The sequence below is a fragment of the Mustela putorius genome, unplaced genomic scaffold (assembly GCF_011764305.1).
Source record: "Mustela putorius furo isolate JIRA1106 unplaced genomic scaffold, ASM1176430v1.1 tig00003834_pilon_pilon_pilon, whole genome shotgun sequence".
NCBI classification, from domain to species: Eukaryota; Metazoa; Chordata; class Mammalia; order Carnivora; family Mustelidae; genus Mustela; species Mustela putorius.
This window is the reverse complement of record NW_025421987.1, coordinates 6,052,446-6,075,194: the sequence shown is the minus strand read 5'-3', so window position 1 is coordinate 6,075,194 and position 22,749 is coordinate 6,052,446. Positions and strand designations below refer to the sequence as shown.

The 22,749-nt window shown below is 35.2% G+C and overlaps 1 protein-coding gene across 7 annotated transcripts in view; it reads left to right on the top strand.

Moving 5' to 3' along the window:
* The window catches only part of USP25 (ubiquitin specific peptidase 25), a 128,817-nt gene extending 121,340 nt beyond the window's left edge, over positions 1–7,477 (top strand). For all 7 annotated transcript variants that reach the window (XM_045088192.1, XM_045088190.1, XM_045088195.1 and 4 more), the window contains 4 exons: positions 954–1,033; positions 5,000–5,123; positions 6,358–6,553; positions 6,864–7,477. In XM_045088192.1, coding sequence (XP_044944127.1) covers positions 954–1,033; positions 5,000–5,123; positions 6,358–6,553; positions 6,864–7,036 — 573 coding nt within the window. In that variant the 3' untranslated portion in view covers positions 7,037–7,477. The remainder of the gene's footprint in view (positions 1–953; positions 1,034–4,999; positions 5,124–6,357; positions 6,554–6,863) is intronic.
* Positions 7,478–22,749: the final 15,272 nt, after the last annotated feature.

The following is a 22,749-nucleotide window of genomic DNA, read 5'->3' as shown; positions in this document are numbered from 1 at the left end:
CCCACCACCAGTTTTTATAAAACAGTTTTATTGGAACACAGCTATTTGTTTTACATATTGGGTATGAGTGTTTTGTCACTACATCTCAGAGTTGAATAGTGACAAGAGACTGCATGGCCTGCAAAGCCTAAAACACTTCTTGGCTAGGGCTTCTCAGAAAAAGCTTACTCCAACTTCTCAGGCAAAGCTAATGACAATAGAGTGGCAGTTTGAATACTTTTCCAGAAAAGCTAACTTTAATTACTCATTTAAATCCTGTATTGAATTTAATTTTGGTTTTCCTTGAAATAGTGTTTGTTTTTGTTTGTTTGTTTTTCTCTTAGTAAGTTAAAGGGAAGTCCTGATTTTGGTCAGTTCTGAATTGTTGAGTCCTATTACATGTGTAATGATTGGGTTTTTGGAGGGAGGGCAGTTGAAATGTGATCTGCTTCTATTCTTTTCGCCATATGTCAGATGAATAAACTATTCAGCTACCATATTTAAAATAAAATTTAACATAAACTTGTTAAAATTAAAAGGTTAAATAAGTTTATTATAACATTTTTCTTTTAGTTCCCTAACATTTTTCATCATATAATAGTCTTCAGTATTCATTGTTAGAGTAGTAACTTCATTTACCTCTCACATCTAGTGTGATGTACATCTATAATAATAATAATATACCATTGTACAAAAGAATTTTTGAGAGATAGAAAACATGATAGATTATCTTGCATTTGTATTTCTGCTGTAGTGAATCATTATTCTTCATTAATTTCTATTATTATACTAATGAAGTAATCTTATGTATCAAAATTGAAAGTCTTGATTTAGGTCTAGTTTACCTTAATTTTGAATTCTTTGATACTGTTAATTTGAATAGTTGTGGGAACAGTGCATTACTTTAAGAACAGTTTTCAATGTGGCTTTAATATCCTACTCTGCATTCTTTTAAAAATTTTTTTCACCTACAGGAGTGGCATCAGGATTATAGGAAATTCAGGGAAACAACCATGTATCTCATAACTGGGCTAGAGAATTTTCAAAAAGAAAGGTAAGGCATAGTGGTCAGATACTATTTTTGTACTTAATTCTATTTGGATATAACCTTGTCTATAGATAATATTTTATTTACATATTTTTTATAAACTTTTAATATTATGTTTTAAATTTATAGAGAAGTTGTATAGTTAGTACAGAGAGTTCCTCTATACCCTGTATATTTTCCATTTTCAGTTAAATCTGTAAGGTTGGCATTAGTCTTTCTATCAGCCCTTAAATACTATAGTTGAAATTTAGGATGCAGTAGGATTAGATTGAAGCCAAGAACTTTTCTGGGGACCAAAGAAGCTTGTGGCCCAACACTAGGAATTCTTGTATTCCCTACATTTGCCTTCAGTCTCCAGCTTTTTCATATTCTTCCTGAGTCTAATCTTGACTTCAGAGCAGAAATAGTGTTTTAATCTCCTTGTCCAAGCTTGCAGTTACTGTAAAAATATCACTGTAGAGAATTGATCACTGGTCTTCTGAGTATTGTGACTGCAAACACATTTTAGATAATTTTTCATTTAAATTACAAAAGGTTTTAAAAGAATTTCTACTTATTAAACTATATTATTATTTACTTTTAAATGTTATTACGAAAAGATGCATATTGACTTATCTACACATTATTTACTAGTTTGTGTTTACATGTTGTTCACATATTTCTTAATTCATTCTTTAATATGAATGTACTTGACCAGTGATTTTTTTTTTAGAAGTGCTATATTTTAAATATTCTCTAACAGTGCATTCAAGTAAAAGGGTTGTTGAATTCCTTTTCTTGTTTTGTAGGGAGTATAGGAAACCTCTGCTGAGACGTTAATGCAATTTTGATTTAAATGACAGCACAGGCTATTCTAGAGCTTTGCTGGCTATCCTCGTTGCCACCGGCAACATGTGACGGTTTAAACTTAATGAAGAACTTTAAAACTAAAAGTTCAGTTTCTCAGTCACAGCATCCACATTTTGAATGTTTGGCTCCAGTATTGGCCAGCATGGACATAGCACTCCCTGTAGAAAGTTCTGTCAGACCGTGCTGCTGTGTTTGTGGGACAGTGCACAGTGCCATCCCTTGTACGCTTACCAGATTTTTAGAAGTTACCCGGAATTGAAAAATAGTGTTAATACTTGGATACAAATTATTAAAGTCCTAGTCCTTGTGTAATTTATTTATTTTAATTTAAATTGCATTAACACACAGTGCAATATTGGCTTCTGGAATAGAATTCAGCAATTCATCGCTTATATACGACACCCAGTGCTCGTCACAAATACTGTGTAATTTATAAGAGAATTCACTTTGGTTACTGAAATGGAAAAGTATTTTGATTAATCAGTAGCTCCATTTTATGAGTTATTTTATTTTGGTCAGAGTTTTATTTCTTTAATAGAAGTATTCAAGTTCACTTTAGGATATCTAAGATTAATATTTCTGAGAAAAATAGTAGTGTGATCTTATAATTGAACAGAATATCTAAGATCAATAAGGTATTTCCATTTTATAGATAAAGAAACTGTGTTTACTTACACATGTCTCCATAGAGATGCAATAACTTTTTCAAGGTCACACAATTAACTAGGGAGAGAAAAATTGAAGTAGAGATCTCTATTCTTGTAAAATTTAATGAAGTCAGGTAAGTGCAAGAAGTATTTATTTTTCTCACTCAATAAGAATTAAAAAGGTGAATCTGTCACTTTCTTGCTCTCTGCATTAACTTCTGTATTAGCTTTTCTTAGTTAACATTTGTTAAAGGATTTTAAGATATAACTTGAAAGTGTGTTTTAATTTCATAATTTGCTTATTCTCAAATATATACTTATTCAGAAAGTAAATATTCTGGGATGACGAATGTTACTGAGTTGGAAAGTTCAACTGGAAAATTAGTAATGGTGACAAATAGTATTTATGGAATATCATAAAAAGAAATGTTAATTTTACATTTTAAATACGGCAGTTACCACTGCTAGCAGGTTAGAAAGTTTCTGTCTTTGTTAAAATATAAAAACATAGCAGTTGAAAGCCTTGAATGGAATACTGATTGACAGTCCATTGTCAAGTCTGAGTAGTGAAATGAAATCATGTTTTTAGGAGCCATAATTTTATAATAGTATAAATGAGGATAAAAAGAATCTATGGGCTACGTGGTCTTGTTTTTCCTTTAAAAAAGGTCGATGGGGGCGCCTGGGTGGCTCAGTGGGTTAAGCCGCTGCCTTTGGCTCAGGTCATGATCTCAGGGTCCTGGGATAGAGTCCCGCATCGGGCTCTCTGCTCGGCGGGGAGCCTGCTTCCCTATCTCTCTCTCTCTCTGGCTGCCTCTCCATTTACTTGTGATTTCTCTCTGTCAAATTAATAAATAAAATCTTTAAAAAAAAAAAAAAAGAATATGCATTTCTCAAACTTTAAAAAAAAAAAAAAAGGTGGGTGTTGTACCTGGACTGCTGAGTCTTACTCTGACTTGTTTGAAAATATATTTGTAGGCACTTCAGAGGTTGTTGATAAAATATGGGAATTGTGTACCTCAGTGAAAAATTGGAACAAGGTCATCGTTTTAGAGCTGTTCTTAGGTGACTCCGGGCTTGAAGGCCAAATACAAATGTCTCCCTGAATGACGTTAATGACATTTGGAATAGGAACTTAATGGCTATAAAAGAAAGGTAGATGTGCTGCAGACCTCCTTAATTTAGTGGTGCAAAACATCCAATATTACTATCACTCCCTTCGTTTTTTTCCTTTCATAAGTAAAATAAAAAGTCTTTAGCTGAGGTTATGTTTATAGTATTTCAAAATAAAATGCCATGTTTGTAAGTTTTCTCAAAAACGAATTCCTGGGAGAAGACTTTTCAAAATAAACTATATGAAATAACTTATTTTTTATGAAATAGTTTCAGGTATGTAACTTGAGTTGTCATTAATTTCATTTCTGCATTTAACATTTGAAGTATGGAATTTATATTTGAGCACATGAGTAAAACTTAGTGTAACCTAGAGTTTTAAAAGTATTTCTTTATACTATTTCACCTTTTAGGATGTTATATTTTTCTGAATTAATCCATAAGAAGGTATGTTATGATTAGAAAAACTCACACAAAGGAGATAGCTTATGTTCATATTTCAGATATACATATATATAGCTGTATTTATTTCTTACAGCATATTAAGAGAGGATAATTATTTTAGAGGCAGATACAATCCTCAAACATTTTTACCCTCCTCTTTTTTAAAATTTAGTTTGAACTTCATAACTTCTAGGCTTACATTAATGTAACATACTAATATTACTTATATTGAATATAAAAGACCTGTCAGCTTTTATGTTAGTATGTTTTTTTATTGTTTGTGTTCCACTAGAGTTTTCAGATTTAGAAGTATTCTTTTCCCTTTCTACTTCCACTGGGTCTCCTTTGGATATTTTCCCCTCTACCAATTACATTTTTTTATCGTGATAACTGTGCCCAGACCTGACTAGAAAAAACCTGACTAGTCACTGAATGCAACAAATGATGTTTGTGATAAGAAACATAAAAACAACAAACAACAAAAAACCTCGAGTAACCTGATCCTTCCTTCTAACAAAAATGACATTATGTTGTTAAAAAGTTAGATTCTAGGCTTTCATTCAGTCTTAATTTTGACTGTAAATGGAAGATTTGAGGTAAACAGTTTCCATAGAAGACTGGAACTATCTAAATTCAACAATTATGGGCTTTCCCTTCCCAGTGTTTTCTTAATTCCTAGTTCCAGTTTTTGTTTTTGTCTTTGTTTTTGTTTTTAGTTTATGACACAACTGTATAATTGGTTTCATATGTGGCTGTTGCTAAAAGGGTGCTCTCAGGCTTACAGGGCATCAGATGATATTTTTATTGTAATGTTCTGTATAATCAAAACAAATGTATACTTAAAATATTTTACAACTGTAGCTGACTTTTTTTTACAAAGATGAAATATTAATGCTATGTGTTTCTCTTAATTTTTAAGTTATATAGATTCCCTGCTGTTCCTTATCTGTGCTTATCAGAATAACAAGGAACTCTTGTCCAAAGGCCCAAACAGAGGACATGATGAAGAATTGATATCACATTATAGAAGAGAATGTTTACTAGTAAGTTGAATATACATAGGTCGTGTTTGCTTGCTCATTTTATCTTACATTGAACACATTTTCCGGACTCATGTGTAAGTGATTGACTATAAATTCTGATGGGGAAAGCATCATGATGAGGTCTATAATCTGGGTATAATCCTTTAAGATTATGAGATTAGGAGAATGCATCCAATTCCTTATTGTCCCTTCTTTATTGATCCTAAATATTGCAGTTGATAAACCAGAAATGTTCTTAAAGTGGGATCATAATAATTACATTTTTATATTTAAATTTCTTCATTCCGTTTTTTGGGGAGAGAAGAGGTGCTTCACAGAGCCTGAGGAATCATTATTATTCCAGAAAAATAGTGGATTTTTTTTAGTTTTTCTAAATCGTATGTTTGGTATATATAATGTCAAAAGATCATTGTAATAACAGTATCCTTTTTTTTACCTAGTCATTGGTAGTTTTTTTTTCTCAAATATTTTTATTATCAATGTGTAGAAATACTGCTATTGTTTTATAAACTTTAAAAAAAGTTTTTAACAGGTGTGTTTTTTGTTTGTTTTGTTTTGTTGTTTTTTTGTACTAGATTACTTTCTAGATGTCTGGAGTACATCTAGTTAGCTAATAGGTATAAAATCAAAAATTCCATCTTTATACATTTTTTCTGATTGAATTTCATTAACTATTAACATCACTCTATTATATATTTTGAGCACCTAAGTTATGATTTTTTTCCTATACAGAATACACAGACATGCACAAAAGTATTCAAGAATGTATGATTTTTGAACAGATATAAGTTACATGTTTTAAGTGTACTTTAAACGTCTTTAAGTAGGTGTGCTGAAATGTTTTCTTTATTGTAAACTACTAATTGTAGTCTGCAGTATGTTTTTAAAATTTTTGAATGAGAATATTAGGACGTTGTGATCTTCACTGTTATTCTCTCAGGTGCTTTTATTGCATTTGAGTTTTTTAAAACTTGAAATGTTAGTGGTTTGTATCCCTGGAGGATAGTTCTTTAATTGGCCAGTTTCTAAAGGTTTTTGTTTTTGTTATTATTATATGCACAGCTTTTTCTAGGAGACTTCTTTCTAGAGTAGATTGAGATTGTTTTTCCCTATTGCTGTTTGTTCTAATATTTTTTGTAAACATACTTACTATGTTGTTTTTGGTGTTAACACAAGTATTTTTATTTAATTAAAGAAAAGAAACAAAACTCTTTCTTTTCCTCATTGCATTAAGAAATTAAATGAGCAAGCAGCGGAACTATTTGAATCTGGAGAGGATCGAGAAGTAAACAATGGTCTGATTATCATGAATGAGTTTATTGTCCCATTTTTGCCCTTGTTATTGGTGGATGAAATGGAAGAGAAAGATATACTTGCTGTGGAAGACATGAGAAATCGTTGGTGTTCCTATCTTGGACAAGAAATGGAGTGTAAGTTTAACCACTACTATTGGTGGACACCTCAGTTGTTGGATTAAGCACAGTTAGAATTAGATGTTATTTATTTTTATATTCTGTAATATTTTTACATTAACATCATTACTTTTTTTTTCTTATTTACAAACCAAGTTGTATACATTGCCTTGCCATTTATATTTTACCTCTCTCCACCAAATGGTAATTATTTTGCTTATTTTGAAATGAAACATCAGTTGACCACTCTAAATTAATAAATTACGTTAAAGATGATAATTTCTTTCCCTCTCTATCTTTATCTACATCTAATTGTTTGTATTTACAGCAAATCTCCAAGAGAAGCTGACAGATTTTCTACCAAAACTGCTTGATTGTTCTACTGAGATTAAAGGTTTCCATGAGCCACCGAAGTTACCTTCATATTCCACACATGAACTCTGTGAACGGTTTGCCCGAATCATGTTGTCCCTCAGTCGAACTCCTGCTGATGGAAGATAAACTGCACACACTTTCCCTAAACACACTGTATAAACTTTTTTTAGTTCTTAACCCTTGCCTTCCTGTCACAGGGTTTGCTTGTTGCTGCTATAGTTTTTAACTTTTTTATTTTAATAACTGCAAAAGACAAAATGACTATACAGACTTTAGCCAGACTGCAAACAATAAAGCTGAGAATCGCATGGCGCTCAGACTTTGTTTTAAACCAGAACTGATGTATAATTATAAATCTGATTGATTTCATTATGGCAAAACCATGCTTTTGCCACCTTTCTGTTACAGTATTACTTTGCTTTTATCTTTTCTTTATCTACAGCTTTCCATTCAGTCTGGATCCTTCCACGACTACAGCCATTTAAGTGTTCAGCACTGTGTACGATACATAATACTTGGTAGCTTGTAAATGAAATTAAAGAATAAAGTTTTATTTATGGCTACCTATGTGTTTGTAAGCAGGTATATTGTATATTAGTGGATCATTTTAGTTATATATAAGTGAATTTTGTCTGGGGATTGTGTAAGATTGGATAAATAGATGAATAGATTAATACAAACTTTTAATTTTTCTCTGTTAGCACGTTGGAAATTTACTAAGTATTTGACACAAATATATCTATATTTTTGACTAAGTTGTTAAATTCAGTATGGCACCTAAACCTGTTTTGAATTCAAATCAGGTTTTCACTGAAGTGAACGGCTGATATTTAAGTCAACCACACTGAAACTTTTAACTTTTTCTTAGATTAACCTTTTATTTTTTTATGTATTTACAAATAATATAGCAAGGTAATTATTTCAAGAGATACCAGAAAAAAGTACTTGAATAAGGGCTATTTAATAGTGAAACTTATAAAAAATCTGTTTATGTGTATACACACAAACACACACACACACATATTCTTCATAATGGAGGATATTGTTTTGCATTATATAATCATTCTATTTTTGTAAATTGTATACCACTTTAATTGAAAATGTTCTCTACTAATCAATGCTGTGAAATGAAGTTGATATTGTTGAATTAGAAATTATGAATATCTTTACCTGCTTTTATTTTCCTCCTTTTCAAAAAGAAAAAGCTGTAGAACATTTTGTAGATGGAACTGCTGTTTAAGATTAATGAAGTCATATTGTGAATGAAAATCAATGCTTTAAAGGTAATCATGTTACCAATAACCTATTTTTGAATTTATAAAAATTTCTTTATAAATGATACTTTGTTAGCATAGTAAAATATATCATTATACTATGTGTATGTTTGTTATAGCGTCGTCAAAACTAGAACTCTCTGTAAGTGCCTCTCATAGAATTCCTGGACAGAGGAGGAAGAAAATATTAAGCCATTATGTAATATTCCTTATCAAGGTACTAGTGTACTACTGAGGTATTAATGACAAGGAATTAGTACTGTTTGTGTTGTAAGGTTAGATTTTGCACATTGTTCCTATCAAAATGTGTTTTGGTTTAGATTTTAAATTTTCTTCTGAGCAGTAGTAGTATTCTACATTGGTTTTCAGGTTCTGTCCAAGGTTTTTAAAACTTGTTTTTAAAAACAAGGTTTTTTAAATGTATCATCAAAGCATTTGTAAAGTATCATCAGTATTTTACGATCTCTGAGAATAGTAAGGTTGGTTGTGGTTCTGTGTATAATTGACCACTGAGACACAAAGTGCTCAGGCACCATATGGAAATTACTCCCTTCTCAAGGCACATCCAGGAAATCGTATGTGGCCCATGCTGAAGGTAAGTATTATTATTGTATTGACTTTCTACTTAAAAGCCAGTTTATTCATTCCTACTAATGAACCCGAAGTACTTATTTCAAAAAAATGACCCTTTTTGAAGACCTGGGGAAACAAATTGTTTTTCTATCAGTAACTTTCAATGTGGTCTAAATTAGAACCAGGACACTGGATAAAACGGTCAGTAGCATGGTATGCACCTTCAATTGATGCTGTTTAACTTCCATTTACTTTTGATCCCTTGTTTGTTGGAAGTTTCTCAGTATTTCCCTCAGTTGCAATTTGAAGGAAGTAACTAAAAATTTGTTTTCTTAGTTTTAGATTTACCGAGTCTAAGGTGGATTTTCCCCTCCTATACCTAATTCTCCAGAGTTCAGTGTCTTTGTTTATGTTTCAGAGTTGTTGACTTGTACCTCTGCATCCTCTGCCATCCCCAAAAGGTACAGTCACTCAGATGCTTGCCAGTGGTGAGTAGGGTTAGCCTTGTGTAATCATCTTTTTTTAATTTATCGTACATCATTAAGCAGATTAAATATCACTTGTATCCATGATAATTTCATCCAAATTACATATATTACTCTAGAGCTTCTGTAACAGTACTGCAAACCAGATGGGTGGCTTATAGGTCAAATTTATTTTCCCACAATGCTGGAGGCTAGAAGTGTAATGTGTGGGCAAGTGTTGTTTCTCCCAAGGCCTCTCTCCTTTGGTTTATAGCAGCCTTCTCGCTGTAGCCTCACATGAACCCAGTCATACTGGGTGAGGACCCCAACACTTAAAACCTCATTCAGTCTTTTTAACCCATTAAGCCACCCAGGGGCCCCTTTCTTTTTCTTTTCTTTTCTTTTTTTTTTTTTTTTTAAGATTTTATTCATTCAGTCTTTTTAAAAAGCCCTTTCTCCAAATATGGTTACATTGCGGGGAGCGGCTTCAACATAAGATTTTAGGGGTGGGTGACACAGTTCAGTCCATAGTGTGTGACAGCCTAGTTTATGTACCTCCTTTCCAGACAGAACAGTGTGGTAGCTTCTTCCCTTCGGACTCATGATTAGGATGCAAGTATCTATAGTTCGGCTCTTCTGTCTGCTCTGTTGTCTTCTTTTACTTTTACTGTATCCTAAAAACTATTTTAAAGTTATAGAAAACCAAAATAGGAATTGCTTACAATGCATTCATCTAACCAGTATCAGTTCAGTGTGTTTTCACTGAACAGTTCTTCACCGAGTAAATGAAATAGTCTGTGTTGATCTGCCCTTGATTATGTGGGTTCTCTCTTTTATTCCTTCCATCGGTTCCACTTTGTACCCTGGATCTGTTTCTGTTTTGCTAGTGTTTTTATTTTTGCCTACTCCACTTCCCCTTTCCATCTCCCTTTCCCCCTGAGCCCAGAGGTAACTGTTGTTAACCATTGTGGCCACATATTTTTCCATGTTTGCGTAACGTTATGCAGTGTATACACAAAAGTATTGGGTTTGGGGGGGGGGCAGAGAAGGAAGGGATCGTCCCATTTTATGCATCCTTTCTTCTGTATGTTCTGGCCTTTGGTTCCTTCTTTTTCTAATGAGCTTTGATAGAAGGGACAGTAATCAAATAATAAAAACAATGACACTAGAAATAAAAGTAAAGGAGTTAGGACTTGAAGGGACTCCATACACAGTTGAATACACACATGCATACACACTGGAATTTCAAGTATCCACATTCACCTTATGCACAGGTTTTCTCAATGGCTATTTCAAACCACTGCCACCCTCCACCTACTATCCAGTGCCAGCTCCAGTAAAAAAGGGTGATTTTTCCTTTTCCTGGCCAAGAAAAGGGGACCCTAGGGTATGATACCCTTCACCTTTAACCTCCATACCTGTACATTTACAGTTAGTTAACCAAGATATAATAAAGGATGGATATTATTGATAACCCACTGTTATGAGGGAATTATAAAATCAAATGTAGTATAAATGAACTTACATATTAAAAGTTACAAGCACATCCATGATTTGGCGGACATACTTTGCTCTTCTGTAGAATTCAGAAAGCTTACTTTTTGCCTTATACCAGCCCATCAGTTTGTCCTTTAGCAAATGGTTCTCGCTTTTTCAGTAATCTAGAATGAGGCAAGTATTCTTAACCCTGGTTGTGCATCAAAGGCACGTGAGGAGTGTTCTTTAAAAAAAAGGTGACTAGGTCCTACATGTGGATTCTTAAAAGACTTTTAAAGTGAGAACTAGTTTGAAATGTTTGGGAGGTGTTTCTCCAGCTTTAATTTTTCTAAGAATCAACTCTGCCCCTTACCCTGAGAGACTAATTGAGCCTGGCTAACGAGCACGGAAAATTTTGGTTTTTGCATTCTTGTATGTCGCATGAAAAGGCAATGGATTTACATTTGCTGATGGCCCTCTTAGCCATAGAGTGCGCTCATTTTAGCATGTGGCTGTGCTCAAATGTTTTTCAGTTCCAACTTACTGAACTTGCCCCTCTTTCCTGAGTGGTTAGGAGTGTAGGCTCTAGAACCGGACTGCCTAGTCTGGATCCTGGGTCAGCTGTTTACTTGCCCAGCTATTCCTCTTGGACTTTTCTGTGCCTTTTTGTATTTCTTCATGTATAAAATGGGATTATAGTATAACCTACCTTATAGGACTTTTTTAAAAGTGTAAATGGGTTTCTGTAAATAAAATTTGGGGGAAATGCCTGCCACATAGTAAGTGTTCAATAATTGTCATCCTCTGAATAATTTGTCACTGTTATTCACTCCTGGTTTTCAGAATCTGCCTTCCTGAGACAGGCTTCTTCGGGTCAGCCTCCCTGCTGCCTGCATCTCCTGTCATCATTTCTCCTACTCCGTAAACAAGAGTGTTGTCAAGGTTTTGTCCTTGACTCCCTTCCAACTCCCCTTTTCTGGACGGTTGTGTCTACTAATCTGTCCTCTTGAAATCTGCCTGCTGGTGATTCACAGGTCTGGGTCTCTAATTTCTAACCAAACCAACTCATGTGGTTTAGACCCATATATGTTTCCAGTGGCCTGGTCAACATACAGACTTGGATAATTCACAGGCACTTCAAACTGAGCATGTATACCGAGTTCATCGCTTCTTTCCAGACCTAATTCTCTTAGATTCCCTTGGTGAATGATATAATAATCCAGACATGGGGAATTATTCTCAATTCTACTTTTATTTCCCATTCATTACCAAGTGTCAACAGGTCAGAATCGTTACTACCTTACTCATGCATTTCTTCACTAGCACTGTTAATGAGATCTCTCATCTCTTAATTTGGACAGTTAGATTTGTTCCTGAATGGCCCTCTGTCAAGTTCTTTGTTTTAGCTGAAACACAGTTGATACACTGGGCTCTTTGTCACACTGATCTTGCCCCTACAGTCCATCTTCTATGCTGTTGGCAGAATAATCTTTCAAACAGGTTTTTACATGTTTGTCTTCCATTGCTGGACAGAGCTCCTTGAGAGAGAGAGAGTATCCTGGCTTTGTAACCTCAGCATCTGTTAAATTATCTGGCAACTTAATAGAGCACTCTAGTCTTACAGGTTCTCTGGCCCTCTAGCCAGCCATCTTTGACCTCTCTTGTTCGATGGGATAACCACTAGCCACATGTGGCTATTTAAATTTAAACCAAATAAAGTTAAAATTACTTAGTCATACTAGTCACATTCCAAATGTGCAATAGATACATGAGATTGCTGGCAACACATTGGATAACATGTTTTAGAACATTTCCATTACCACATTAAGTTCTGTTGGAGCTGCTGAAGACCCTTGCCGATATGGACATTTTCCTTTATTGACAACATGAGAACATTCAGGCACCTTTCAAGTGTTAACCTGAGCAAACCAGTCTTTAGTGTTAATGTCTTTATCTTGATCCCGCCATTAACCACTTTACTGCATCTATTCTTAGCCAGCACCTCTCGCAGCATGTGTCTGTCAGGAGAGGCCACACTAGGTATTTCAACAAAGGAGATGCAGTAGAGACCTAGAGGACAGTCTGAGATCTAACTGCAGGGGGTAGCCACTGTTCCTAGGGGTGAGGAAACAAAAGGGGGGAAAAGTTGGGGTTGCCAGAACCTAGGAGGTCCTGTGGAGGAGTCCGCATGGACTTGATGTGCAAACCTTTGAGATGGTTCACCACCTACCTGCTCTTGCTACTTCTGAGGGATGCAGTGAAGATAGTTCTAGACCTTCTGAAAATAGTTGAAGACTGGAATCAACTGGCATTATTAGGTCAACATTGATAGGACTGCAAGCAAACACAAGTAAACCTTGTTTTCCTCTTCCCAGCTTCCACCTTCTCTCTAGTACTTGCTGGCAGAATCTAAATGGAATACAGCAGTCAAGGGGGTCAGGAAAATGCAGTTTGTGGAGTCCCAGCCCCAAAACCACAGAGAAGGATAGAAGGGTGAAATTGGAGCTGAGACACAATAGGTAAACACATTAGTTTCCTTTTAAAAATTCCTTTTTACTCAAAGATGTTAATCCCTAAAATGCTAACTATTCAGGAATGTATTTGTAGACGATCTCTGGGACCTCAAGAGTAAATGCATTAGTTCTAATTGAAATCATCCTGCTCTTTCCTATCAAAACCTTCTAATCTACTTGTGCTTTATTTTGAAAATCAATAGCAGAAGGAATTCACTCCCAACCATTCATTCACCTATTTTTTCTGTTTTTTTTTTTTCCTTCTCCTCCTCCTCCTCCTTCTACTTCTGCTGCTGTTGCTTCTTCTTCTTCTTCTTTTTTTTTTTTTTTTGCATGCGCGCCACATACCAAACAATCTACCAGGTGTACATAAGACAAACTTACTAAGACAAAAGAAATAATCCTCCTACCCAAAATTAGATGCTGTTCACATTTTGATGTTAACCCTTCTGTACACCTTCTATGTATGTGCACATGTACACACATACACACACTATAACTCGATGGTTTTCATTCAAAAACTTAAAAAATACAATAAATGTGGACATATTTTCAAGGAAGTGCTGGAAAGTACTGCTCTACAGAATTTGATTATAAGGAAAATGAACTCCATCTTATCCAATGACATGCAATGTAGGCTGCTACTTTTGTCTGTGTGTATGCTAATATTGTTTTCACGCCTCTGGTCTTTCCACAAATTTCTAGTATAATTTCTGAATTATCCCTGCTCAAAATTTAGAGCAAATTCTCAAACGGACTTTCACCAAAACTATCTGATTATACTGCCACCACTAGAGCACAAGAGTCTGTTTCCACCTGTTTGACATAGTGTGTTACCAGTTTTTAATAGTTTTCAATAACAAACAAAAGTTTATTGTACTTTTTTTTCATTTTAGTGGGAGTGAACATAATATGTTAATAGATGTTTGTATATATTGTGTGTAGTTAACTGCTTATACTTTGCACTTTTATGGGGGTCATTCCTGTCTTAATTTATAGTTGCTTATCTTAGGAATCATTAATTCTTTATTATGCACATTGCAGAAATTTTCCTTCTGGCATTTATTTTAAGTTTATTTATAATACTATTGTTTTATGACTTTTTATTTTTATGTAATCAAATCTGTTGACCTGCTTTATAGTTTCTGCCTTTGATATTCTGTCTACAAAGAATTTTCCCTGTCCAAGAAATACTCATCCATGTTTTCTTCTGATATTTTTATAATTTCATTTATGTCAGTTCCTAATGCAGTTGGAAATCACATTAATTTAAGGAGTGAGGTAAAGATTCATAAATTTCTGCCAAGATTACCTAGTTGTCTGATACCATTTATAAAACAATTCCTCTTTTATCTTACTGATCTAAAATGTAATCTCCACTAGATAATAAATTTTTATATTGATATTTATAAACACTCTACTCAGTTCCATTTATGTTTTGTCTATTCAGCTGTCATTACTAATGTAATCACTGTTTTAACATTGATTTAAAACATTTGTTTTATAACTAATAAACATTTTCCTATCTAATAGATCAACTGTTACTGCCCGGCACATACACTCTTAATACTAAGTTTTTTCCAGAGTTTTTTATACTCTTACAGATAAACTTTAGAATTACTTAATCTTTCTTCAAATAAAAATCTTATTGGCATTTTGATTATAATTACTTTGGCCTACCTAGATTGTCATATAGAGAAACCATAGTTCCTTCACAATATTGAATCTCACTATCCAAAAAGAATACTGTCTGTCCTTTTATTAGGTTCATAGGTTCTTGGAGTTCTAAAATTACAGTTCATTTGGCTTTAATTCTAGGTATCTAAAAGTGTTTTAATGTTTTTATGGTGCCTATGAGTGAGCTGCTTTTTCTAACTTAAAAAAGTTTTCTAATTAAATACTATTGGAATGGGATTGCAGCTCTCAATCCTTTTGGTATCAGGACCCCTTCACACTTGAAACTGAAGACCTAAAAGAGCTGTTGTTTGGGCAAGTTATATCTATTGATACCTACCATATTAGAAATTTAAGTGATAAAAATTGATAATATCAATTTTACAATGATAAAATGTCAACTTAAAATTAGAGTTAACAAAAATAATTTTCTAAAACTACCCTAAGAACCAGCAATTGCACTGCTGGGTATTTATCCAAAGGATACAAACATAGTGATTTGAAAGGATACCTGCACCCTAATGTTCATAGCAGCAATGTCCACAATAGCAAAATACAGAAAAGCCCACATGTTCCATCAACAGATGAATGAATAAAGAAGATGTGGTATGTATGTATATGTGTAAAATATTACTCAGCCATTAAAAAAATGAAATCTTAACTGCAACGACATGGATGGAAGTAGAGGGTATTATGCTAAGTGAAATAATTCAGGGAAAGACAATTACATTATTTTCCCTAATGTGGAATTTAAGAAAAACAGGTGAACAGAGGAGAGAATGAAAAAAATAAGATGAAATCAGAGATAAACCATAAGAGACTCTTAACTGTAAGAAACAAACTGAGGGTTGTTGGAGGGGAGGGGAGTGGGGGTATTGGGTAACTGGGTGCTGGGCATTAAGGAGGGCATGTGATGTAACGAGCACTGGGTGTTACATGCAGCTGACGGATCACTAAACTCTACCTCTGAAACTAATACCATATGTTACTTGATTTTAAATATAATTTTAAAAAATACATTTTAAGTGAAAAATAGGTTTTTGCCTCGTCCTCCTTTTGGAGGCTGGTGTGCTTAAATCGTAAGCCTGAATCTTGAAATAAAATACTAATTATAACAGCTTCTGCCCCTTATAATTACAGAAATCATGATAATGCTCACACTTCCATACAACACATAGAATTAAAATTTGGAGGAAGGTAGGGGAAAATAAAATAAGATATAATCTGAGTGGGAGACAAACCTAGGAGACTCTTAACCATAGGAAACAAAGTGAGGGTTGCTGGAGGAGAGGGAGTGGGAGGGAACAGGGTGATGGGCATTAAGGAGAGCCTGTGATCTAATGAGCACTGGGTGTTATATGCAAATGATGAATCACTGAACTCTACCTCTGGAACTAATAATACACTGTATGTTAATTGAATTGAAATTTAAAAATGTTATTGTGTCAGATTTAAAAAGACTTGGACTAGAGAACACTGAAATTGATTTTTAAAATAAGTAGGAATCATTTTTCCAAAAAGTCATTTCATTTCTTTGAAAAATAAAAATTGTCCAAGTTCACAGTTTGGAACTTTAGTATGCCTCCAGTAGTCCTGGAAATCTCACAATAAGACAACTGCTCTTTGCTTCGGTTGCATTCCCTTTACCTCATATTTTGAAAATGTAGGTAAAAGAAATTTGCCTACTGCCCTCAATTACTGCAACCCTGTACTATCCATTGTTCAATCACTGAAAAGAGTTGCTTCATTTATTTCTACCCAGTTATGGTTATTGGTGATAGGAAAGTTGTTCTATCAGCTGTTCCATGATGTCTAAATCACAGAATTATATAAATCTTTGAGAAGATAGCATAGAGAGGAATATAGAGGAATATATTTAAGATCTTGGAATAACAATGGGATTCTTAACATTTAATTCTTTAACATGTTAATTTAAATTAATGTTAATTTAGCATTTAATTCTTTAACATGTTAAAGAATTAAACACGAAGGAAATTTTTGATAAAGTTCATCACATTAAATTAAGGATTCTATCCATCAGAAGATTCCCTAAAGAGAATAAAAAGACAAGGAATTGTAGTGGGGGAAGATATTTGCAATGTAGAAGATGACAATGCAGTAATAAGATGATGTAAAGAATGGACTTATGGCTTGGGTAAGATAAATATGACATACTTTCTGAAATGTTCCCAGATGTTTATCATTAAAAAATCAACTAAGATCACTAAGAAAAACCAATAGACATCATTTTTCAACAAAACTAATTGACAAGGTATAAAGTACAAAATGTAAATAGATGGAATCAAACTATGGGGAATCACAGTATTTTGGCAAGACTTGGCAGGTTTTGCAGATGTGAGGAGTTAGCAGAGTAAGGAAAAGGGGAAATTATGTGTCCTAAGACCTCCAGAAAACAAATTACCAATAAATATCCATAAAGTAAGAAGAACCCAATCTGCAGTCCTCTCCAAAAAGGTCAGAGAACCATTGGCAAAACAGAAGCCTCCACTGGTTTCAATATGTGGGTGAGTACAAAAAGACACGAGCACTAAGGTGTTGCAAGAAATCAGAGGGGGCTGAAGAAGTCTAACCCTCAAGAAAATTAAAACAAAACAAGCAAACAAAAATGGACAAAAACAAAACTATTTCAGAAGGACAGAAATCATCCTAGGGGAAAATCTGCTGGGAATAGAATCCAGTTAAGATGAAACTAACCCCATGGGATGCCTGGGTGGCTCAGTTGGTTGGACGACTGCCTTCGGCTCAGGTCATGATCCCGGAATCGCAGGATCAAATCCCACATCAGGCTCCCATCTCCATGGGGAGTCTGCTTCTCCCTCTGACCTTCTCCTCGCTCATGCTCTCTCTCACTGTCTCTCTCAAATAAATAAATAAAATCTTAAAAAAAAAAAAAGATGAAACTAACCCCAAACTATTAATCATCTAACTTGCTTAAATCCCTACTCTTCCTCATGTACCATAATGGCTTTCCTGCACTCCTAGGAATTAGTGAAGATATAGTGTCTATTATACCTGAGATGCTCAATTACATCCCTTTCCCCCAGTGCATAGTCACCTTGGTAAATGGACACTGGTCCCTTTAGGGGAAGGTTATGACTTAGAGTATCTATACTTCTGCCACACTATTGGGAACTTTCTTAAGGGGACTAAGTCTCCCCTTCTTTTCAGGTCACTCTGGGGCTACAAACTCACATTTTTGAAATTGGCTGAGTGCCCAGGACTCTTCATTTTAGTCATTCAAGTTGAACTTCCATTCAACAGATGTACAGTCTTTTCCTCTTTAATTGACTGCTCAATGATTCAGTCCTGGGACACCATAACAATTAGGTATTGCCAAAGATCACATCTTCCAGTTACTTTGACTTTGGCTGTGGTGCCATTGAAGTAATCATGCCCACCTTGTCTCTGCTATTTCAGTGATGCTACATGACCCTTACTTCTCTGTGATCCTATTATTCCCATTGAATTCTGGGAACCTATTTCAGGGTCAACATTTCCCATTGTCATTTCTTTTTTCTTTTTCTTTTTTTTTTTTTTAAGATTTTATTTTTTTTTTGACAGAGAGAGAGCACAAGCAGGCAGAGAGGCAGGCGGGTGGAGGGGGTAGCAGACTCCCCACTCAGCAGAGAGCCTGATGCGGGGCTCAATCCCAGGACCCTGAGATCATGACCAGAGCTGAAGGCAGAGGCTAAACCCACTGAGCCACCCAGGCGCCCTCTCATTGTCATTTCTGATGCACACACACAGAATAGACACAGAAGTCCATCAAGAATGTCCGTGATGGGGCGCCTGGGTGGCTCAGTGGGTTAAACCGCTGCCTTCGGCTCAGGTCATGATCTCAGGGTCCTGGGATCGAGTCCCACATCGGGCTCTCTGCTCAGCAGGGAGCCTGCTTCCCTTCCTCTCTCTCTGCCTGCCTCTCTGCCTATTTGCAATCTCTCTCTCTGTCAAATAAATAAATCTTTAAAAAAATGTTTAAAAAAAAAAAGAATGTCAGTGATGACTTCACTAATATGTTTCCCAAGGATTTGATAAGGGAGTATTTGAATATTTTCTGGACTCTCCAGTAGATGTAGTAGGTCAATGAGCAGGTCTTACATGGTAAATCTATCCAGCATTGCAGTCTCCCTAAACTTTTGACAACTCCACATATGGTATACCAAGCAAGTTCTGGCCTCTCAATTTTGTTCAGTGTTGGCCACATGTGAGTCCAAGTTTCAGACAGCCGAGGGAACTCTATTAGCTGCTCCTAGCCTTCATAGCCAGCAACTGAATCAAAGTCTCTGCTTAGTGCTTCATATCAGTAGATTCAGCCAAATCCAACAGTATATTCCCCCCACCTTGATCAAACATTTTCACACATAATCCTTAGGTTTCTCTCAATATACATTGACAAAATTTTACATTACTTTTATGTGTGTGATATCTCCTCTTAGGTCACATTTCATAGTTGAACCCTGGGGCCTACTGGGATTTGAGTCTGAACGTAGACCTACAAGCAGTAAGAGGTGGTAAGTGTGAAAATGTTGAAAAAGATCAGCAGTTTCCTACAAGACAGCTGCCTTCAGGTGAGGCCAATACAGGTTCTCCAAGCAAGGGATATCTAGCCTCAAGGGAGGGAGGTTGCTCTTGTCTAGTAGAACTTAGAGCTTCAAGGTCCTCACCCTCTTTGGAACCTGCCCATGTGTCCCCATTCCAATTTTCAGGATCGTCCCACTCTTTGACAATCAATGACCTAAATTTAACATAATGACATAAATTTAACATAACATAAGTTACTTAACATAAGTGAATTCACTTTGCTTTTTAATTCAACCACCCACAGAATTAAACTTGGGATATGGCTTTAGAAATGACCTGAGAATACAGGAGACAAGGGTTTCATGTAAGATGATTGCAACTTTCTTCTCCTTTACCTAGACTTTGAGATGGCAATTGAAGGGTCTGATCTCATCATTTTCCTTCTTCAAATTCTTCAGAGCACTGGTGGTTATAACGCAACTGATGAATCATTGAACATTATGTGAAAAGTTAATGACATACTATATGTTGGCTGACAATATTTAAATGAAAAAAAAAAACAGTAACCAGTCAATTCCTTTATACTCTAATTTCACTAAAATATGTCAGCAGCTACTTAGTTACAAGTCAGAGTCTTGACTTCTAGAGGCATTTAATCATAGGTGATTTCAAGTAATAATTTAAGTCACAGTTTTGCCATTGCCATCGATGGACTACCAGTGTCCCCTTCATACCCGTGCCTTTATGAGAACCAACATTAATTCACTTTAATCTAATTGGAGGTAAAAAGTGATAGATTATCACCCTGAAGATTCTGTTACCCTGAACCACTTCTGATACCAGTAACTATGTTTATGGGGCTGAATGAGGGAAACAGAACCATGAGTTGTGAGATAAAAATACTTAGGATAACTAAAACCACACAGTTTTGGGAGGATCTGCAAGTGAAATTCTGGGAGGGAAGTTGGGAAATTTAGAGAAAGTGTCACTGACCAGGCAACCTGGGAAGCCAAGTATGCCCAGTTGCTAAGTAGCATTCTGGAGAGAAAGCTCCCAGGGAGATGTATGAGAAGGTGTGCCTGTTTAACTACTGCCTCCACCGTGACGATGGTCCTGGGGCAGCTGACAGTCAACAGAGTTAGCAAACAGCTGGGTGTGGAGTATAGGAGAGCAAATACAAACTAGAACATATTGGCATCTCTGCACGTGTTTGTCACCACATCTAACCAATGGCCTTCAGAGAAAAAAGACTAATTCTACTTTTCCAGTCTTGTGATTCTTTTGACCAATCCTAACTAGCAACCATACAGAAAAGGACATTCTAGGAAATGGACTCACAGCTCTAACAGGTGACACACTTCAGGCCATGATGAAGGCATGGAAGAAAAACAGCCACAAAGCAATATGTGGGGGGTGTGTGTGTGTATATATCTTATACAAAAATGCCTGAGAATCCAATAAAAAAGTGAACTTGAATAGAGGCTTTACAAAAAATCCAAATGACTGGTAAATATGGAGAAATGCTCAAATTCATTAATAATCAGAAATGCAAATTAAAGCCATGAGATACCACCAAACACCCACAAGATCAGCAGAATAAAGGCACTTTTGGCACTACCAAATGTGGGTGAGATGTATATGTAGCAACAGGAACAGTCAAATTATGAGTGGGTATGCAAATTAGTGTAACCACTTTGGAAAACATTTTAACATTTAACATTATTTTAGAACATCTGAAGTTACAAGTACATTATACAGCAATTCCTAAGTATTTTTTCCTAAAGATATTTGGGTATATGTGTATCAGCTTACACATACAAAAGTGTTCTTATAGCATTGCTCATAGTAGCAAAAAAGAAACAACTCAAATAGCCGTCAATAGTAAACAGATGAATTGTAGTATATTCTCATAATGGAATACTATACAGCAATAAAAAGAAGTAAACAATATGTCAACATAGGTGATTCTTATATGAGAACACTGAAAGAAGCAGGACAAAATCATATATGCTAGCTATTTATTTAATGTACAAAAAAGCCCGGGATAAATTCAAAATATATAGGAACTTATTCATGAATGATAAAATTAAAATAAAAAAATCAAGGAAAGGATTACCATATAAGTCAGGATAATGGCTACTTTGAGGAGGGAGGAAAGATGTGTGATTAGAAAAGGACTTGATTCCTATTTCTTATGATCTGATGTTTTCATTTTCTGTATGTATGTCAGTTTGCAGTTGGAGCTTGGAGCAGAATTGTTCCTGGAGATACAAATTTGAGAATCAGCTCTGAAAAGCAGTTAAAGTGAAGGGAACTTTCATGATATGTAATAAGATGATGTAGAGAAAAGAGAGGAGGGCCCAGGGCTGAGTTTTGAGGAGCATTAAAGGCCCTGCACTCAAGGGAAAGACAGGGCAAGAAACAGAGAATATCAAATGAAGTAGGAAAGTCTTGTGTCTGTTAGTCTAAGACAAAAAAGAGGTTTTTTTTTACAAGTAGGAACTGGTCACTTACAGAAGAGTCCATTATCTCAACAAGGGTTATCTCAGTGGAGTGGCATGATAGGACATCTTCAAGAATTCATCAGGGACTGAGCAACTAGAAAGCACTGTCACTTACAAGATACTTACAATAGTGGATAAAATATTAAAGCAGTTTTAATGCATCCCTCAGGCTGGGAAGAAAGTGAGGAATACTTTCAATGGCCAAGAATCATGTAAGCCTGGATCCCTTCTGATGAACTATGCCAAAAGGAGGACTAAATTACTTTTCTAGTCTCCCCGTAGAAAATATTACAAAATCATTAACATGTGAAGAGATGTGGCCAAAAATGTCAGAAAAAAAATTATTGAGATGACTGGATTTAATTATCTTTGTTAGTATTTGTCATATTTTTGGAATTTTAGCTATTCCTTTTGCTATACCAGTAAGTATTAACTTTCCTACATAATTTTACATTGTTCATTTCGAAGCTCCTCTTCCCACAAAAATTGGATCTTTGGACCCCTAAAATTTAATTCAGGCCAGTAAGCTGGGGAAAGATCACAAAGCCCAGGAAATAGAAAAAGCATCAGGAAGAAGGGGAAAAAACCTTTTTCCCAAGGAAGGCAGTAAAGAAACCTATCTTTTTCATCCTTTGCTCTGGATGGAGGGAGACATTCACAGCCACAAGCTGCTTATCTGGGGATACAGTTGGAGGCTAGAAGTGACATTGCATCTGTGGTCTGAAAAATCTCAAGATGAGAACTTTTTCCTTTGAAGTGGTGCCAGACTGATAGCGGCAGCAGGAATCTGGCAGCAGGAGCAAACTCAAATCCTTTGTG